At 49.1% G+C, this 18,951-nt stretch overlaps 1 protein-coding gene across 6 annotated transcripts in view; it reads right to left on the minus strand.

The window, feature by feature from the left end:
* Positions 1-786: 786 nt before the first annotated feature.
* Positions 787-18,951, minus strand: part of GNG12 (G protein subunit gamma 12) — a 149,937-nt gene continuing 131,772 nt past the window's right edge. For all 6 annotated transcript variants that reach the window (XM_078156708.1, XM_078156707.1, XM_020993002.2 and 3 more), the window contains 2 exons: positions 7,867-7,974; positions 787-6,105 (listed from right to left, as the gene is read on the minus strand). In XM_078156708.1, coding sequence (XP_078012834.1) covers positions 5,980-6,105; positions 7,867-7,959 — 219 coding nt within the window. In that variant the 5' untranslated portion in view covers positions 7,960-7,974 and the 3' untranslated portion in view covers positions 787-5,979. The remainder of the gene's footprint in view (positions 6,106-7,866; positions 7,975-18,951) is intronic.

Below are 18,951 nucleotides of genomic sequence, written 5' to 3' on the forward strand. Positions count from 1 at the left end.
TGTGTGTGTGTGTGTGTGTGTGTGTGTGTTCAGTAAGACCTGGGTTCAAATCTTGCTTCATATACTTACTAGCTGTGTGACCCTGGGCAAGTCACTTTACCTGTCTTGGCCTCAGTTTTCCCATTGGTAAAATGGGGATCATAATAGCACCCATCTCAAAGGGTTGTTTTGAGGATCAATAATATGAGTAATAACAGCTAGAATGTATAAGAGATACTGTGTGTAAGGCCAACCTTAAATTACGAATATAAGCTGTTATTATTTCCATTACCTGCAAGGTTATGGAGTACTTTTCTCACACTAGCCCAGTGAAGTAGGTTGTCTGAGCATTATCGCTCCCATTTTATAGATAAGGAAACTGAGGCTCAGAAGTGAAATAAGCAGAGATTCAACCCTGGGTCCTTTGACTCCCATCAGAGCAGCTGGCATGTGTCCAAAATCTACATAATCCCCCCATTACCACCAGAATGAAAGAAAAGACCTGGGCACTACTCCGGAAGTGGCTTCTCCCCCCATGATGGAAGCAAGGAGAGGGGCTCCACATCACAGCAGGAGGGATGGAGATGTGAGTGTCAGGCTTGAGGGGGACCAAAGGACCCTGGGGTCAGTGGTCATGACAGCCGCTAGGGTGGTCGCCTGGGGAGGAAATGCACCCTTCAAATGTCAGTGCCCTCTGGGAAAGTCCCATTGGCCCCATGCAAATTCCACAGACTCAGCCCTGGGGATGTGCAGAGAGCGAGATGGGAAGGCCCGGGACAGTGAACAGAGAGACACGTGGAGGCTGACTCAGTATAGAAAGCCATGATGTTTTAATTCAGTTGATTGGTATCCGTGCTATTGAACACATGAGCTGGGAAAGAAATGCTTCCATCTTTTACAGTCTTTCAGACGATGATCACAGTGTCAAGGTTATACACGACACAACATACAAAGAGTCAAAGAATGTTCTAAGACAGCTAGGTCTCACTGCCTAGAAATCAAAGGCAAATTTCCAGGGACACTCAAAGGACGCGCAGGGGGATTACATCAACAATACAGAGAACATTCAGAAAGTCACAGAGTTCATAAAATCAGAAGAAAAGAAAACACCATCATCACCACACAAATAACAAAGTCAGGTTTTCCAATTGTGAGAAAATAATCCAAGAACACACACTTTCCAAGGCTGTTAGCTTGTGACAACATGAGGGGAAAAGCAACATTTAGATATCAGAAACAGCGATGCTCACAGCACGAAGATGGCGGTGGTGGGAGAGGAAGGAGCATTGGACCATGGAGTTTTCCAGTTGGAATGACCAGAAGTCATCTGGTTCAACTGTCATTTCTTAGATCAGAAAACTGAAGGTTAGATCAGGAAAGGGAATCACCTAGCAGTGACCAGTCCCAGTTCACTATTATTTCCATTACAATAAACTTTTGGAGAGTCTCTCTGAAAACAGAGTTTTGGACAACATCCAGGGGATGGACAACCAGGATGTTGGTCTTTGAGTTTATGTATTTTGAGGACTGACTGAAGGAACTGGGGGTGTTTAGGCTGGGGCAGAGAAGACTCAGGAGGAATCAGATCTATTCTGTTTGGCCCCAGAGGGCAGAAATTGCAAATGGGTCAATTGAGGCTTGAGGTCAGGAAAATCTTCCTGACAATCAGAACTTTCTGAAATTGGAATGATTTGTCTGGGAAGCTTGGAGGTCTTTGAGCAAGGACTGGGTGACCACACATGGGGAATTTGTCCTGGGGAACTTTCTCCAGAATGGGTTGGACCAGATGTCCTCTGGGGTCATTTCCAACTGTGATAGTTTATGATTCAGAGAAAGGATGATTTGACAAATTTCTGTACCACTGCCAATAAGCCAGGAATTGGAAATTTCAATCTGAAGTTTCTAGATTCAATTTTCTCATAATTATTCTAATTAGATCTTTTAAAATTTTACTCACTCACTTAGTCATAAAATCTTTTTTTGGGAGGGCAAGGAAGGACTAATTTATGTTAGAATTCATTTCCTAAGCCCATGCATCTTTTAAAATGTATAGCTCAAAAGAAAAATAAATTCAGGGTAACCAGATTCTTCCCGTTTCATTTAAATCTAGAAAGGTAGCTAAAACAGAACTGAGAAGACAGCTTACCACATCCTCCACCATTTGTTTTTCTAGCCTCCGCCTCAGATTTAAAGATGCCTCTGCATTTCCATAAATCTTTATGATTTTGTTAAAACATATGCACATTTATATACACTCAAGTATTGGTATAAATTTTTCTTTCGGTGGTTTACAGATGAAAAAAGTACAAAATTTGTTTCAATTGGGCTGAAAGAAAACACCAGACCTTTTTCTCTAAAAGGTGAATATGGCACTTTTGATTTTAATTAGCCCAGGGAACTTAAAAACCAGATTCGTAGGAAAAAAGAGCAATCATTTAATTAATTAATTATCTGGTACATAAAATATTTCCCCTGTTCAAAATGTGTTTCTGTAAAAGATTTTGGGACCAATAAATTCTATTTAGCACATGGTCATGGCACTGAGACCTTGAGTTTAAATAAAAACTGTACAGACATGTTGGAATAAGGAAGGCAGAGAGATGAACTAAGAAAACAGCATATTTGCAAAACTACCGTCAAAGTACATACGTTGAACCCACGCCCGTAGGAACTTCAGTGATAACAAAGCCAGAGGGTTACAGTTTATATATACACATATGTGGATGTATATCTGTGTCAACATGACAATGGTAGCTGAAAAAAAAATTATACACCCAGGCATCTGCCCCAAATCATCATAGCAGCTGCTCCAAGAGCGGCTGAACCTTACAAAGGGAATCAAGCCAGTTAAATAATAGTGACTTCTGTACTTCTGTTTATCATATACATATATATTATCTTTCCTCATATACTCTTTTTGGTTCTAGGTACATCAACAATCTTTTTGGTTCTAGGTACATCAACACTCAGTTACTATCTCTGTCATCTTGGTCCAGAAGCCAAGGTCTAGATCTGGGGTCTTTTGGCTTTCATTGCTGGTTGGGGAGGTTTGCCCACGCTTGAAGGCCTAGATGCTCTCTAGCAGGCCGGTGGAAGGAACAGATGGACCACGGCAGAGGGGCCATACCTCAGCCAGTGGAAATAAGAGAGCGGGGTTGTAGAAAAGGGTCCGTTTAACACCAGCGATAAAGGGTGACTGCCCTCAATGGCGTCCCCACGTAGTCAAGTCTATTCAAATTCATCAAATATATTTCTGCAACAGGCTGCATCCTACATGATTAATGACACATGGTTAAAAATCAGAGTGGAAAAAAACAGATTAGAGTTTTGAAATGGTTGTTAGAAAAATATAGTCACTGAATAAAAGGATGTGAGCAGTTGCAACATTGAGAGTGTTTTTCCTCATCTACATCTCAGTTAATGGTTCGGGAAGAACAGGCCAACATTTCTGGACCCAGGGATTCTGAGGTCTACCATTTACTTGGGGATGGGACAAAGGACAGCGCTGAACAGATATTCACAAAGCTGTCAGTAAGAGGTGATGGGGAATCCCCCCCACAGAAGGGCAGGGGCTCCCACCCTCCACAACAGCAGCCACAGAGGAACGAGAGGAGAATCCATCTGACGACCACTACTCACACAATGTAAATGGTTTTCTCCCCAAAGCACTGCAAGGCCCAAAACGGAAACAAGAGATCTCCAAAGGGGCTGGCACCTCCAAGAACAGCGGGCAGTACCTACTGATGAACCATTATAAAGAATTCCCACGGATGATTCTTTTTGGAGAGGTTTTGGGCAACTTTGATTCCTAAGGAATTTTTTTTTTTTTTGGCTAGGCAATTGGGGTTAAGTGACTTGCCCAGGGTCACACAGCTAGTAAGTGTCAAGTGTTTGGTCTGAGGCCAGATTTGAACTCAGGTCCTCCTGACTTCAGGACCAGTTCTCTATCCACTGCGCCACCTCGCTGCCCCCCGATTCCTAAGGAATTTTGCTAATAACTCACAGTTCTGGAGCGCCTCCAAGTCTCCCCACAGCAACCCTGTGAGGGGGCAGTGTTTGTGTGATCATGCGCATTTTACAGATGAGGGCACTGAGATTAATCCATGGAAGTGGAATTATAATTCGAAAACGTTTAGTGTGGTCAGTTGTAAAGGGACCCTCTTGGTCTTCCTGCAGGGGCCATGCCCAGACTCCGGGCCCTTCTAAGCTAAGCAGAAAGATCTAGGGCAGCATATCCTACCCTCAGCTATGGGACAGAGGCGGAGTGAGAAGGTGATTCTTTTTTTTTTAATTTTATGTTGTACTGCCTATTCCCACCTCCAAGAACAGCGTGGGTGGACTGGGCTAGAAGACAAGAAGCTGGCAAGTGGAACACCACCAGCGTCTCGGGCCTTTCTTGGTTCCTTCTGACAAACAACCTTCCCATCCGCAAATCAACATACCTAGGATGAGGCAGAGGATGAAGCCTACCCTTCAAACATATAAGATTTAGGCCTGGGAAGGAGAGGGAGAGTCAATAATCTACTTGAGGAAGGAGGTGCACTCCCCCAATCTAGTGCGATGATTATTTCCTTCTCTGTGGACAGAACTAGGCTCACATTCATGGACCCTCCCTCCTCTGGTCAATGGGCTCATGGATACCCTTCATCTCCTCCTAATCAGACTTCTTCTGCTTGGCCTTGATGGCCTGAACTAAGGACAAGGAAAGCAAATTTCAGTTCAGCTTCGAGGTCATCCCAAAGTGGAACGGGCTGCCTTGGGAGACAGTGAGTTCACTTTACTGGAGGTCTTGGAGCAGAGGGGGATGACCATTACTCAGTGTAGATGGGCTATGGGTCAGATGAGATCTTAACAAGGGTTCTTAACTAGGGTCCATGAACTTAGTTTTGTTTTGTTTTTTTTTTAATATTTTGATAACTGGATTTCAGTATAACTAGTTTCCTTTGTAATCCTATGTATTTTATTTTATGAACTAAAAAACAATTCTGAGAAGGTGTCCAGGGTCTTCAGCAGACTGGGTCGATGACAGAGAGGATACGTGTTTAGGCACGGGTTGGACTGTCCGGCTCTGGGATTTTGTAATTCTGTATCCTGACTGCGCTGAGTCCAGTAAAGCAAAGGGGGCCCTCACAGCATAGCACCTCAAATGACAAGAGGGTTTTGTTTTTCGCTCTCTTAAATTGGCACCTTTTGTATTTAGGCCGTGAGGACCAGAGAAGCAAACAAAAGGGAGAGATGAGGATGATGATAAAACGACCAGAATTTGGTATCGTAAGAACGACTCTTGGGGGCGGGCCACCCGCGGCACCCAGGAGCCGTAGGCAAACACAGTGGTGACCACCGAGGCATTGCCGGCTGGGCACACAACTGGAGAGAGGCAGAACTTGGGGTGGGCTAGAATAGGGGGAGGGCCTTGGTAGAAGGGGAAGACGTTTTTGATCTAGAAAACATGCACTTTGAAATGTATATATACAAAATCATATATACACGCCAAATACATGCATAACTTGGGTTCTGTACATAGAGAGGCACTAACCCGATTAAGGATGCTGAGAAGCGAAGCATTTTAGAGACTGGATTTGCCATGGGCCCTGCTGATTCGTGGGCCTGGTGAATCTGGAAAGAGGAGGAGGCAACTTCGGTCTTCCCTCAAATCAAAAAGTAGACCACCGGACAATGAATTTACATAGAAACCAACCCTAACCAGCATTCCTTCAACGTGAAGCCAACCTAAGGAAATAACCACCATTAATCATGCAACTGGAAACCAAGAATAAATCGACTGATTCTCATCCATTTCATAAAGGGTACACTCTAAAAGAGAGGGAGACTTTTAAAAACAAAGGCTTTAAAACTCATTTTTTGTGTGTGTGTGTGTCTGTTTTTACAAGTTAAAAGCATTTTTGTTTTGAGCAGTGGTTACCAAGTGAGCGGAACGTACGTTTCTTTATGGAGCTGCTTAGATCATGGAGGGGTGGCACCTGCAGGCTCCCTAACCCACTATAATATGATGCAAGTTTTTTTATCCTTGAAGGGGTTTTCTGAAGTCGGGATTCCCATGAGCAAAGGATCGCCTCTGGCATGCTCCTCACAGTAGGACATGAGATCTGCAGACGCCTTGGAAACCTGGCGGACAGACACAGGAACCAAAGTGAAAGGAAAGAAACATAGAAGGAAGGACGTTAAAAAAAAAAAGGTCTATTTCCAAACTTGTAAAACTCGTATGAATCAGTGGCAGGACGTGTCTTAGTTTCTATTGAATAAAAGACAAAATGAGGTTGGTTATGTGGGACAAAGTTCAAAAAATGAATGAAGGTTTTAGGCCCAGAGCCAATTCACTACAAGCCTGGGGTAAAGTCCAGAATTTCTAAATTTATCATTAAAGACATCAGGGGCGGGGAGGGGGGAAAGAGGGACAGAGCAGGGCAGCAGAATCAAAGACATGCCCACCAGACGGAGGCTGGGAAGGGGGCACCCGAACCATCTGGCTCAAATGTTCAGCCCCATGGAATCCTCATACCTGCCCACGGCCTCCTGAGAGAATGTTAGGACTGCTGCAGGGTAGGGTCAGTCAAACAGTTAAATGTCTGTGTCCTGTCTCCAGGCCCAGGGAAATCTGTGATCCAGTGACCCCTGTAGTACTAGGGGAGAGCGCTGGTCCCATCAACCATAATTCAGTCTGATTTTCCCACCAGAGACCATGGGATCACAGATACAGGGCATCCTGCCCAGCTCCCTCATTTTGCAGATGAAGAACCTGAGGCCTAGAGATGTTATCTGCCCAAGGCTGTGCAGGAGGTAAGCATCAGCGGGGAAGCTCAAACCCCGGTGGACCTCTGATATGGGGCCCATTTTTCCACTGTAACATGGATTTCTTAAAATTAATTTATTTTTAGTCTTCAACATTCACTTCCATATGATTTTGAATTCTAAATTTTCTCTCCTTCCCTCCCTCCCCAAGATGGCGTGCAATTTGATACAGGCTGTACCTATACATTCATAGTAAGCGTACTTTCACATTAGTCATGTAACATAGATTTTCAATGGGAAGGAATCTCAGGTCATCTAATTCAAGGCCCTCAGTTCACAGATGGAGAAACTTAGGCTCATGGCCATGCAGTAGCAAAATCAGGATTTGAACCCAGGTCCTTTGACTCCAAAACTAACGCTTGATAGGAGCTGGGACAGGAAGGGACCTTGGAGACCCCCTAGCCCTACCCTCTCCTTTTACAGATGTGGAAACTGAGTCTCAGAGAGGTGAAGTCACTTGTACAAACTCACAGGTAACAATCCTGAAATAGCCAGGATTAGAACCCAGAACTTTTGACTCCAAATTCTTAACACTGTTCTCACTGCCTCACTTCTTATTTTTATTTTGTCTTCTTTTAGGCAATTGGGGTTAAGTGACTTGCCCAGGGTCACACAGCTAGTACGTGTTATGTATCTGAGGCTGGATTTGAACTCAGGTCCTCCGGAATCTAGGGCCGGTGCGCTATCCACTGGGCCACCTAGCTGCCCCCCCCCCCACTGCCTCACTTCTGAGGTGATAAGCAGTAGAGTGAGGGAACAGAGGGGCACCAAAGAAAAGGGTGTCAATGTCAGATAATTGCATCCCAAGCTGTTCTACGGGTGCTAAACTGAAGATGGCATTTATGAGACGAAAAACTGGAGGTGCAGGATGAGACCATTAAGGCTCTCCCGTTGAACCCTCCTACTCTGGGGGGCTTTTTCCAAGTAGGATGAACCCCCACTGGCACAGAGAAATGAAATGTGGAGGGGACACAGCTGTCATTTCCTTCCCTCCCATCACCTTAGATGACACAGTTGGGCTGCAATACGCTTTAGTGAAGGGACTTTGCCACACTTGTGAACCTGGACTAGTCTTACCTTAATCCTCTCTATGGACGCTTCTAATCTCAACTGCTGGACAGTTCGCCGGGCCTGGGCCACGCTATTGGTGTTGGTAGTTTTGCTGGACATCTTCAACAATGAGATCTGAAAAGACACATTTTTGTTTTTAAAGAAAGTGACATTATCTCTTTGAAATGTCAACAGCCTGGCTACGATTTGCAGTTTTACAAAATGCAGGGGTGTCTGCCCAGAGACTGGGGCATCTTGAGGTGGCTGTTCAGGGTGCAGAGGAGTGCCTGGCACCCAGCAGGTGCTTCCTGAGTGCTTTTGGGATCGAAACGAATGGCTCAAGCTGCTTGGTGTCTGGGAAACTGCTCATGGACTTCTGGGACTTTTTGAATTTGGATTTGGACCCAAAGAGCCTGGCATGAAGGCCACCTCCGCTAACAAAGCAGCTAGGTGACTTTGGGTAGGTTACTGTACATCTCCGGATCTCAGTTTCCCCATCTGTAAAATGAGGGGACTGGGCTCGGTGGCTTTTAGGATTTTTTCCGGCTCTAAATCTATGAACTTCCTTCGATGAATAGTAGCCCGGGCTCAGCAGCCGGCAGACTTCTGAGAGTGTCCAGGGGCCCTGGAGAAAGGGGGAGTGACCCTCCCTGGGTCACCCAACCTGCAGGTATCACAGACGGGCCCAGGTGAAGGCTCCCTGGTTACCACGCCACCATGTCTCCCCGAGGGCCGCTGGGAGCCGCGGATGAGGTCAAGTCTATACAGTGCTTTTCAAACCTTAAGTGCCAGAAACCATCATTATTGCCAACATGACCTCTGTTAAGATTCCATTCAACAAACATTTATTCAGCACCCCTGGGGGTGGCAATATGTAACAGATTAAAGGACATTCAAAAATGGGGACAGAAGGAAGGCCTTGGGGGTGGCTGTCCCAAATCCTGGGGGACACCCTGTGACAGACACACAGGGAGAAGGACAGGTGGTAGACCAGACACCTCCTGGATGCTGGAGCACCATGGGGCTTAGGCTGAGCCTGCAAGCTTCCCCCACTTCTACCTGCTTGGGGCTCGCCCACATTTCCCTCTCTAGACACTGCCCAGGAAGCACAGGAAATGGTGGGGACCTTGATCTTCCACCACTCTGGCTCTGCAGGCAACATTCCAGGTGATAATGACACAGGGCTACAGCACAGGAAGGCTGGGAGCATTCGCCTTATAAGGCCAGGCGAATGCCGGGCACTGCGCTGACTCATGGCAGGCAGGCAGGTGGCCCTTAGGTGTGGCTCCTGGAGCTCTAGGCCAAGAATCCAGCAGGGAGGCAAACCCATCCAGCCTCTTCAGAGTGGCAGGGGAAGGAAAAGGGGTGGCCTGAGCGCTTCTGGGAGATGTCCCAGCAAGGACATCCTGTCAGAACAAGGCCTGGAGCTTTTACTTTATATCTGCATCTCCAATCAATCAATCAGTCAACAACAGACATCTATGTGGCACTTACCAAATGCCCAGGCACAGTGTTCGAGTGCTGGAGCTTACAAAAAGAAAACAATTCCTGCCCTCAAGGAGCTTACATTCTAGCACCAAGGAAAATGCCTGGCACATAGTGGGGATGTCATCAATGCTTCTCTCTCCTATTAGAATCTAAGCTCCTTGAGGTCAGAGAAAATAACCTTTTTTTGTAGCTATATCTATATCTCTAGCTAAGTATTCGTTCTCTCCCTCTCCCCTTCCTTCCTCCTTTTCATCTATCCATCCCTCTCTCCACCCAACTACCCACCCATCCTGCTATCAATCCATCTCTTGAGATTCTGTGATTCTAGGACCAAATGTCTGCAGTAAAGTCAGGAAATAGTCAAAGGTCAGGAAAATGCCTTTAAACATGTTTGTTGAATTGACCAAAAAATTTGGTGTTGAAGAAAGGGTGCTAGGCTATAAAATCTTGCATACCCTTTGACCCAGCAATACTACTGTTAGGTCTGTATCCCAAAGTGATAAAAAACAAAAAAAGAAAAGGGCCTCTATGTACAAAAATATTTATAACTGCTCTTTTTGTGGTAGCAAAAAATTGGAAACCGAGGGGATGCCCATCCACTGGGGAACGGCTGAACATGCTGTGGTTTATGATTGTGACAGAATCTTCTTGTGCTATAAGAAATAATGAGGAGGGTTTCAGAGAAACTCGAGAAGACTTATCTGAACTGATACAAAGTGAAGTGAACAGACCCAGAAGAATGTTATACAAAGTAATAGCAATACTGCACAATGTGAAAGACTTGGCTAACTCTGATCAATTCAATGCTCCAAGATAATTCCAAAGGACTCACGACTGAAAATGCTATCTGCCTCTAGACAAAGATGGATGGATTCTGAACACAGACTGAAGCAGACTATATTTCACTTTATTTTTCTCGGTGTTCTTTGGGGGGTTCTGTATTTCCTTTCACAACATGACTAAGATGGAAATATGTTTTGCATGATTGCACATGTATAATCTATATCGCATCGTTCACTATCTCGGGGAAGGGGGAGAGGAGGCAAGGAGGGAGAGAATGTGGAACTCAAAATTTTAAAAAATGAATGTTAAAAATTGTTTTTACATACAATTGGGGGAAAAAAGATTAAAAAAAAACCAAATAAACAAGAAAGGGCTCTATTTTTGGAGACAGAGAGCCAGCTTTCCAACCCTGGTTTCACAGGATCCCCAGTGGGGAGCTGGAAGGGATCCTGGAGGTCACTGAACTCAGCCCCAGAGAGGTTAACCAATAAGGAGAGGTCCAGTGTCCTCTGACTCCAAACAGAACATGCTTCTGCTTCTGTGGATGCACCTGTGTGACCTTAGATCGATCACTTTCCCCCTTCTGGGCCTCAGTTTCCTCATCTGTGAAATGAAGGCACTGGATCCGGGTCCTCAGGGTCCCTGCTACCTTGAAATCTCTGGTCCCACCACTGGCTCCATCCAGCTCTGAATCTAAGGCAGTAATTTCACTGGGCTATTCGGCCTTTATTCCATAAGTCTATTTAGCTTGCCCAGGGAAAGAATTCGGTGTTTTTACGGCACAGTTCAAAGGCTGCTTTGCATCCAAAAGCAAAGAGACTGACTCAATCAATCGATTAACATTTACCAAGAGCCTCGTCTGTGCCAGGCCCTGGGCTCAGTGCCCGCTCTCAGTCGATTCAGTCATGCCCCACTCTTCATGACCCCATCTGGGGTCTTCTTGGCAGAGAGACTGGAGTGGTTTGCCATTTCCTCTTCCAGCTCATTTTACAGATGAGGAAACTGAGACAAACAGCGGGAAGTGACTTGCCCAGGGTCTCAAAAGCTAGTGTCTGAAGACACATGTGAACTCAGGTCTTCCTGATTCCAGGCTCGTGCCACCTAGCTGCCCCTGACTGCAAAGTGCTGGGGATACAAAAAGATGCAGAAGACTGATCATGCCCTCAAGGAGTTAACAATCTAATGGGAGAGACAACCGGCAAACACACATGTGCAAAGAAGTTACACACAAGAAGAACAGGCGTGATTCACAGAGTGAGGGCAGCAGGATTGTGAGGGCTGGGAGAGGATTCCTGGAGAAGATGGGATTTTAGTGGGGCCCTAAAGGAAGAGGGCGTGGGGGTGGTGATAAATGGAGCAGAGGGAGGGCGGTCCAGGCCAGAGAGAGCGCCCAGAGTCCAGAGGTGGAAGGTCTGGTTCCTGGAATGGTGAGGAGGCTGGGGTCGCTGGACCCAAGAGTCCATGCAGCGGGGCAAGGGTAAGACGCCTGGGGCTGGGGGGGGGGGGACTTTGAATGTCAAACTGAGGATTTTGCATTTGATACTGGAGGCCATAGGAAGCCCCTGGAGTGAGTGGGGAGGGTGCGGGTCAGCTGTCTGCTTTAAGAAGGTCACTTTAGTGGCTGGAGGGGGACAGAGTGAGACAGACCAGTGATTCCTGTCCCCGGCACGAGGCTGGGCCCGTGCTCTGCAGCAAGCACGACTTTGAGACGTGGTGTATCTGGCCTACTTGGTCGGCACAGTCTGTCCCCTGGCTTTCCAGTGTGGTCCAGGGGGAAGGGCAGGAGATCTGGGGGTAAAGACCTAGACTGGAATCCCAGCCTCGCACCTTGCTCCTCTGGGTGAGTCACTGAGCCCCTCTAGCCTCAGCTTTCTTATCTGTAGAATGGGGCAGTCAGGGGCTCTCTCCATAGCCCTCTGAGCCCCCAGGCCAAAGCCAGCCCCTCCCCAGCACTCTCTCCATCATTCTTTTCATTGTTGCTGCTTCTGATCTTCCGGAGGCACTAGCCTCCTCTTTGTATCTTCACAATAAACCTGCGGGAAGCACCCCCCCCTCCCAGGGGTGACTGGCCCGGAGCAGGTACCATGCCTGCCACTCGTCACAGCTGGAGGAAGTGCCAGCCCGTGAGGAGGCAGGGGAGAGGGAGGCTGGCAAACAAGGCCAATCTTTCCGGCCTCAGGTTTCATAGGGACCTTGAAGCTGCTCTCTTCAGGCCAGGCCTCCCTCCAAAGAGAGGCAAAAGATAGTCCCTGCCCTCAAGGGGCTTACAATCTAATGGGGAAGATGTGCAGCTGTTCTGAATATGTCCCCTTGGAGAGGAGCCTGGGACACTGGGACAGTTAGTGACCCCAAAAGGGTCAGGCAGAGTGCCTGCATGTGTGTGTGTGACTCCGAGGCCTGCTCTCTAACCACTAGGCCACACTTCCCCTCTGCACTATGGGCCTCACACACTAGATACTCAACAAACCGCTGGGTTGAAATGAACCGACCTGCCTATGGCCACGCAGCAGGTCTTCCTGACTCCAAGTCCAAAATGACCCTTTAAAGCTCCAGGGACTGGTTCATTTTTGTCTTTGCTTACTCACTGCCTGGTACAGTGCCTGGCACATAGTAGGCATTTAATAAATGCCTGTTGGTTGCTAGAATGTAAGCTTCTTGAAGCGAGGGACAAGGACCATTTTATTTTCTTTGCATTCTGTGCCCGGCACACAGTAGATGCTTAATAAATGCTGCTCAGCGACTAAGCAATTGCTTTGCAGCTCCCAGGATTCTTCTTGGCGGGGCCTGGTGGCCAGAGATAAGTATCCAGGCGCAGGCTGGCTACATGCACGTTCTGAAGGCTGGGCACCCATCCACCCTGCCACAAGGTATAATTATGGAGCCCCGGACGAGTCCAGGACCTGCGAGGAGCGTGGCGGCAGCAGCAGCTGCAGGTGGTGGGTCCGACTTTCCTCAGCAGCTGCTGCCCGCTGCCCCTCCAAACAGAAATGCCTTTTTTGCCATCCCGTTGTTAGCTGGTTCAGCACCACGTCCTGCCTCTCTGAAAGCTCCCCTGGCAGAACAGGCTGGAACGTTCTCCCTCTCGGAGCTCACAGTGTGGCCAGGAGCTAAGATGCAGCCAGGCCTCCCCATCTTCCTTCCTCAGGCCTCAAGGCAGGCAGAAGTTGGCATTTCCACAGGTCCTGCTCACTCAGAGCTTCCTTCTTTTCCTTCAGGAGGAGGCTTGAGTAGAAATCTCTTTTAAAAACAAAACTAGACATTATTTCATCGGCTAGGAGGATACTCCTACTGGGGCAGCACCCCGTCCAGCGCAGACTGGCACCTGAACTTCAGTGAGAGCCGCCTGGAGGCTCTGAGAGGTTGTGATTAGCCCAGGGTGACCCAGCCAGCATGGGTCAGAGAGAGCACTTGAACCCAGGACATTGTGACTGCTGCTGCCTCTCGAGCAATATTGAAGGCTTCCTTTATTTCCCAACTGGGTTATATTTGGGGTTAATGGCTAGGGAGGGTAGCTCTCAACTCAGGGGCAATTCTATTGCATTCCACAGTTTTCATGAGCACCTGCTGGGTGCAAGGTGCTGGGAATTCAGAGAATGCCTTTTGGTGCAGTCCCAGAGTGTTGATTTGGGAGGCTTGGGTTTGAATCCCGGCTTGGCAGCTTATGGCCTGTGTGACACGGTTGGACTGCATGGCGTCTGACAGACCTGCTGACTCTAGAGCTGGGATATAGTGGCTGCTTTATAAATGTAAATAGTAGGTGCTTCATAAATGCTTACCGTTTGATCCGAGCAGTATCTCTTGGACTTTGCTGGGCCTCGATTTCCTCATCTGTGAAAGGAAGGGGTCGCACTCCAGGGCCTCCCTGCCAGCTCTAAATCTAGGACTCCATGGTACAAAAACAGTCCCTGCCCTCAGGGAGCTCACATTCTAGCTGCCAATTTGTACCCAGGGCTCCCAGTTACACCCAAGTTATTTATAGGCCTTTCTTTCATCAGGCTGTAAACAATGTGGCCCAATGCCCTGCAGCCCATTCACACCCATCCCTGGGGCTTGGACTGGGGGGGGGATATCCTCCAGAGCTCAGCCCCTGCTGGACAGCATCCAGGACTCCTCCTCTGAGGCTGCTGGCCCCTGGCACTGCCTGTAACCCGGGCTTGCTCCAGGCCTGGCCCTGGGGCTCCCCTGCCAGGGATACCCAGATCAAACACTCCCACCCCACCCGCAGCAATCACCAAACCGGCCACGGCCACAGGCCATGACACATCTTCAGGCTGAGCCACCTGCCAGTGGGTGACCCCACTCACAGCCCCTGGAAAGAGTCGGGGGGGGGGGCTGCACAGGCCATTCCATGGGCCTACAGATGGGGTGTGGGATTTGAGCTCAAGCTCCCTGGTAGTTTTGGAGTCAGAGGCCTTGGCCTGCAATCCTGGCTCTGCAACTTCACTGTGTTTGCCTCAGTTTCCTCATCTGTAAAATGAGGATGATGAGGTCACCCACCTCCCACGGTTGTTGTGAGGCTCAGATGAAATATTAACTGTAAAGGGCTTTTCAAAGGGCTTTCTGTCTGCTTAGACACAGATGTAAATCTCCCAGTGCCTATCTATCTGCAGGCTAACTTTTAATACTGCATTTGTGTGGCTGACAAACAGTGGGATTTGTTGGATTTGGAGTAAGAAAAACTGCCACTACGGTGCTCAGGCCCTCAGTTTCCCCAAATGTCAAATGAGGGAGTTGGACTCAGTCCAGCTCAGAATCTGTGATCTTATGATTAAAGAGTTAATTAAATAGGGTGTTTTGAGATAATTTAAAAACAAACAAGTCAGGCCCCAAGCTAGGGACATAATTGTTTCTCATTACACTTTCCAGGGAAAATAAGATTTGCCTTACATGGTTTGTACTTCTACTACTTTTTCCCCCTGGAACATAGCCTGCTCCAAGTTTGAGGCCTGCCTTATGTCGTCCAGGGTGGCCACTGACATATTTTATTATCTCTGGGCAACATATACTTAGTAGGGGATTTGGGAAAGCCCTGGGGTGCTTGAGTATGGACAGGTAACCCAAGGCTGGAAGAGCAGCCACATTAGCTGCCTTGGGCAGACTCACAGAGTGTTTATTAGACCTCTGAGCGGCCTCTAAACCAACCCCTTGGTTTTTCTAATGAGGACACAGAGGCCCAGCAGTGTTAGGTAAATTAGGAAGACAGCAAAAAAGTAGGTCAGGATTCGAACCTGAGACTTTTGACTCCACATCCAGCACTCTTTCTGCTACAGCTATAGGGGGGAAACCCAACTCAGGCAGATGGAGAAATGCTACATTTCAAGGCAAGAATATGAAAAGCAGCACGAAGGAACTTTGCTGAAAACTGGAGAGAATCCACAACTGCCCACGAACCCACGCCAATCTGGAGACTGACCAGCAACCATGAAAACCTCTGAAACAATGATGGCTGGAAAAAGTGGCCTCTGGGGCCTTCCTGCTCTCAATCTGTGATCTGAGTTTTCCTACAAAGCTTCATTGGCCACCAGGGGCTGCAAAACTAACAACGTCTTCTGGGACCCTCAAAGTTGGGAGCAGCGCTGAGTGGGAGGAAGGAAGTCATCCCCTTCATCTTCTGGCCCAGGACTGGGGCCCAGCCTGGGTATTCCCAAGGACAGCCCCAAGATGAGGCCTCAGAGGAGAGCCAGGCATTCAGCCCAGGACCGAGGCCGGGAGAGCTGGGAGCCAGGAAGCCCTGCTGGCCAGCCATCAGCCTCTGCCTGGCTCTGGGGAGAGGGAAGGAGGCCTGGGAGGAGGGGAGGGCCCTGGGGAGATCTCCTGGGGCAGTTCTCACCGAGGGGACAAGTAAAGCCCACTTCTAAACGCTTGGAATCTGGAGCAGCCAGCCCCCTCTGCCCCACCCCGCCCCACCCCAGGGCCTCAGCACCAGCCTGGAACAATGCATGCACACTTTTAGAAGTACATTTTTGGCAGGCTACTTTTTTTTAAGGTGTTTTTCACACCTGCCCCAGCCACGGGGCGCTAGGAGCCTGGGCTCAGGAGACCCAGATGGAGCCTGGCTCAGCAACATCAAGATTGGGGGGTGGGGCTGGTGTGAAAGTGGGGGCAGCGGAGTCAGTCTCGAGGGTCACAGCTCCCAGCTTCAAGGCCTTGGCCAAAGCCCCTCTCCAGACCTCTGAAACTGCACAACAAGGCGCTGGACCCGGGGACTTCTCAGGTCCCTGGTGGCTCTGTCTCCAGCACCCCAAGTCTGGGTGGGGTGGTCTGAGGGGGGGGACGGGCCTCCCAGTAACCTCTGCTCTCCTAAGTCTACACTCTCAGTGGGGGAGGGGAATGATGCTGTCAGGACACAGTCTGATAGCTGTCAGCCAGCCTTGTGTATGGAGAACTAGGTGTTCTCTTTCAAAAGAACAATCTCTGCCCCGGGATCCAAGCTAAAAATCTATAGCCAAAGAGACAGAAATAGAGTGAACCCAACCCTGGCTGGCCTGAACAGGCTGGCACAGGGCAGGAGAGACACAGCTCTGCCTTGCTCTGGAGACGGAAGGAAGAGGGAGAGGGGAGGTGAGCCAGAAGTACCCTGGGGGGATTCAGAGCAGGTCGGCCATGTCCTGTGTGTGCCACTGCCTGGGGGACCACTTGACCTTCCCGGGCCTCAATTTCCTCACTGGTAAAATGGGAATTGGGGGGGGGATTGAACTAGATCCCTCAGAGGCCTCTTCTACCTTTAAATCTATATATTGCTATCTATACATCTATCTATCTACTGAGAGAGACAGAAAGACAGAGACAGAGAGAGGGGAGAGACAGACACAGAGAGAGACAGAGTCAGAGACAGAGAGAGAGATAGAGACAGAAAGACAGAGACACACTGAGAGACAGAGGGAGAGAGACAAGAGACAGAGAGAGAGAGAGACAGAGAGACAGAGACAGAGACAGAAGGAGAAGGAGAGTGTGAAAATTTGCAGCATGGTGAGGCAAAGACACCTGGACCCCCAAACCACCTCTAGGGCTGCATCACTCTGGCCCAGTCATTTGGTCTCTGAGCCTTAATTTTCTCACTGGTAAAACGAGGGGACCGGACTGACTATTTGGTATTAAGGTCCCTTATAGAGCTCTGACTCTGTGATCCCACAATGACGCTGGTGTGCACAGAGGGTTCTGGGCTGGGGCGGGTGAACTCGGTTTTATGAATATTTTGCTAATTACATTTCTAGATAATTAGGTTCCTTTGTAGTCCTACATATTTCATTTTATGCATTGAAAAAAAACCCCATAGACACCATGATGAGTGGAGAGGCCCAGAGGCTCACTGAACAGAGACTGATGCCCAAAGGGGCCCCCAAATGAACTCCCTTGTTAAATCTCCCTTCACTGAAAGCCCCTATTATTTTAGAAAGCCTTAGAGGTCTGCCTGAAGCACTGAGATATTCAGTGACTTGCCCAATCCCAAGACTTGAACCCGGGTCTTCCTGATGCCACTCAAAGCCCCTTCTTGGACACCAACACCCCTCACTGATGTCCATGCGGATATGTGGAATTCACCTCATCACAGACCCATCACCGTGAGAAGAAGGTCCCCTTGGACTCTGAATATCGTTACTGTTGTCAGTGGCGCCGTCTTTGTGGCTGCTTGTGTCTGGGGGCCCCTTGGTTCAGTCCCCTCCTTGTCCTTTCTACTTGGTTCTGTTCTGAGTCTTGGCGCTCCCTCCCTCTAGAAGCCTCTGATCTCAGTCGCTCCTCTCTGGTCTCCCTGCCACTGCCCTCTTGGGTTGCCTTAAGGAGGGGTGCGACTTCCCTTGGGGCAGTTTGGTTGTTTAGTGGGTCTGGAGGCAGAAGAGGGGAGTCAGACGAGAGCCCAGCAGCTGTCAGGTCCCACGGAATCCTGATCCCAGCATGGCTGGCCAGGTGCCAGATCCTGAAGGGCCTCCTATGGGTCTCCCCCATCGAGCCTGTCCTGCGCATGGCCACCAGACTGACCTTTCTTACAACAGTTTCTCAGGGGGCTCTCTGGCTCAAGGACTCCCCATGGCGGTCCAGCGTCGGAGGAGCTCTCACCCAACCCGCCCAATCTCTCTCTGGCTACCATCCAACGAGGCCCCGCTGATCTGGCAAGCCTGGTTTCCTGAGTGCCCCTGAACCCAAGAAGGCCCCTCTCCAGACTGCTCAGGGCCATTCTCCCACCTGCAAGGCCTCCCTCCTCCTCCTCCTCCTGCCTTATCCCAATGTGGAAGGGGCCCCTTGGATCCCATCTCTTTCACAACCACTTTGATCTCTCCCTCCTCTGAACTCCTGGGATATACTGTGAAGAGCGGGAGCCTGGCACCTTGGGAGTGAGTCACAGGAATGTAGTCAGGGGACATGGGCTCATATCCCACTGGAGACACGTGGCACCCCCTCTGCACTCCAGGCGCATGGTGCCTCCTCACTGGTTGGCATGCAAGGTGCTTCACGGCCTGACTGGGCACCTTCCCTGGCTCTCCCTCATGCCTGGCGTGCTCTCCCCTCGTTGCCTCCTCAAGTCCTGGCTCAAGGGCCCCCTTCTATGGGCCTCCCTTCCAAGACCAGCCCCAATCCATCCTGCATGGGGTTGCCATGTTGCCTCCTCTGAGACTGTGAGGGCAGAGGCCAGCTTCAGCCTCTCTCTGCCTCCCCAGGCTCTTAATCAATGCTAGCTGGCTGACATCTCCCCCAACCTCAGCTTCTCATCTGTAAAACGAGGAGCTTAAACTGAAGGACCTCTAAGGTCATTCTAACCCAGCTCGGGCCCAAGGGGGTCCCAACAATGGGATCTGAAGCCATCTGGCCCAACTCCTCTATTTTACAGATGAGGAAACTGAGGGC

The sequence above is a fragment of the Phascolarctos cinereus genome, unplaced genomic scaffold, assembly GCF_003287225.1.
Source record: "Phascolarctos cinereus isolate Bilbo 61053 unplaced genomic scaffold, phaCin_HiC Scaffold_5;HRSCAF=322, whole genome shotgun sequence".
NCBI classification, from domain to species: Eukaryota; Metazoa; Chordata; class Mammalia; order Diprotodontia; family Phascolarctidae; genus Phascolarctos; species Phascolarctos cinereus.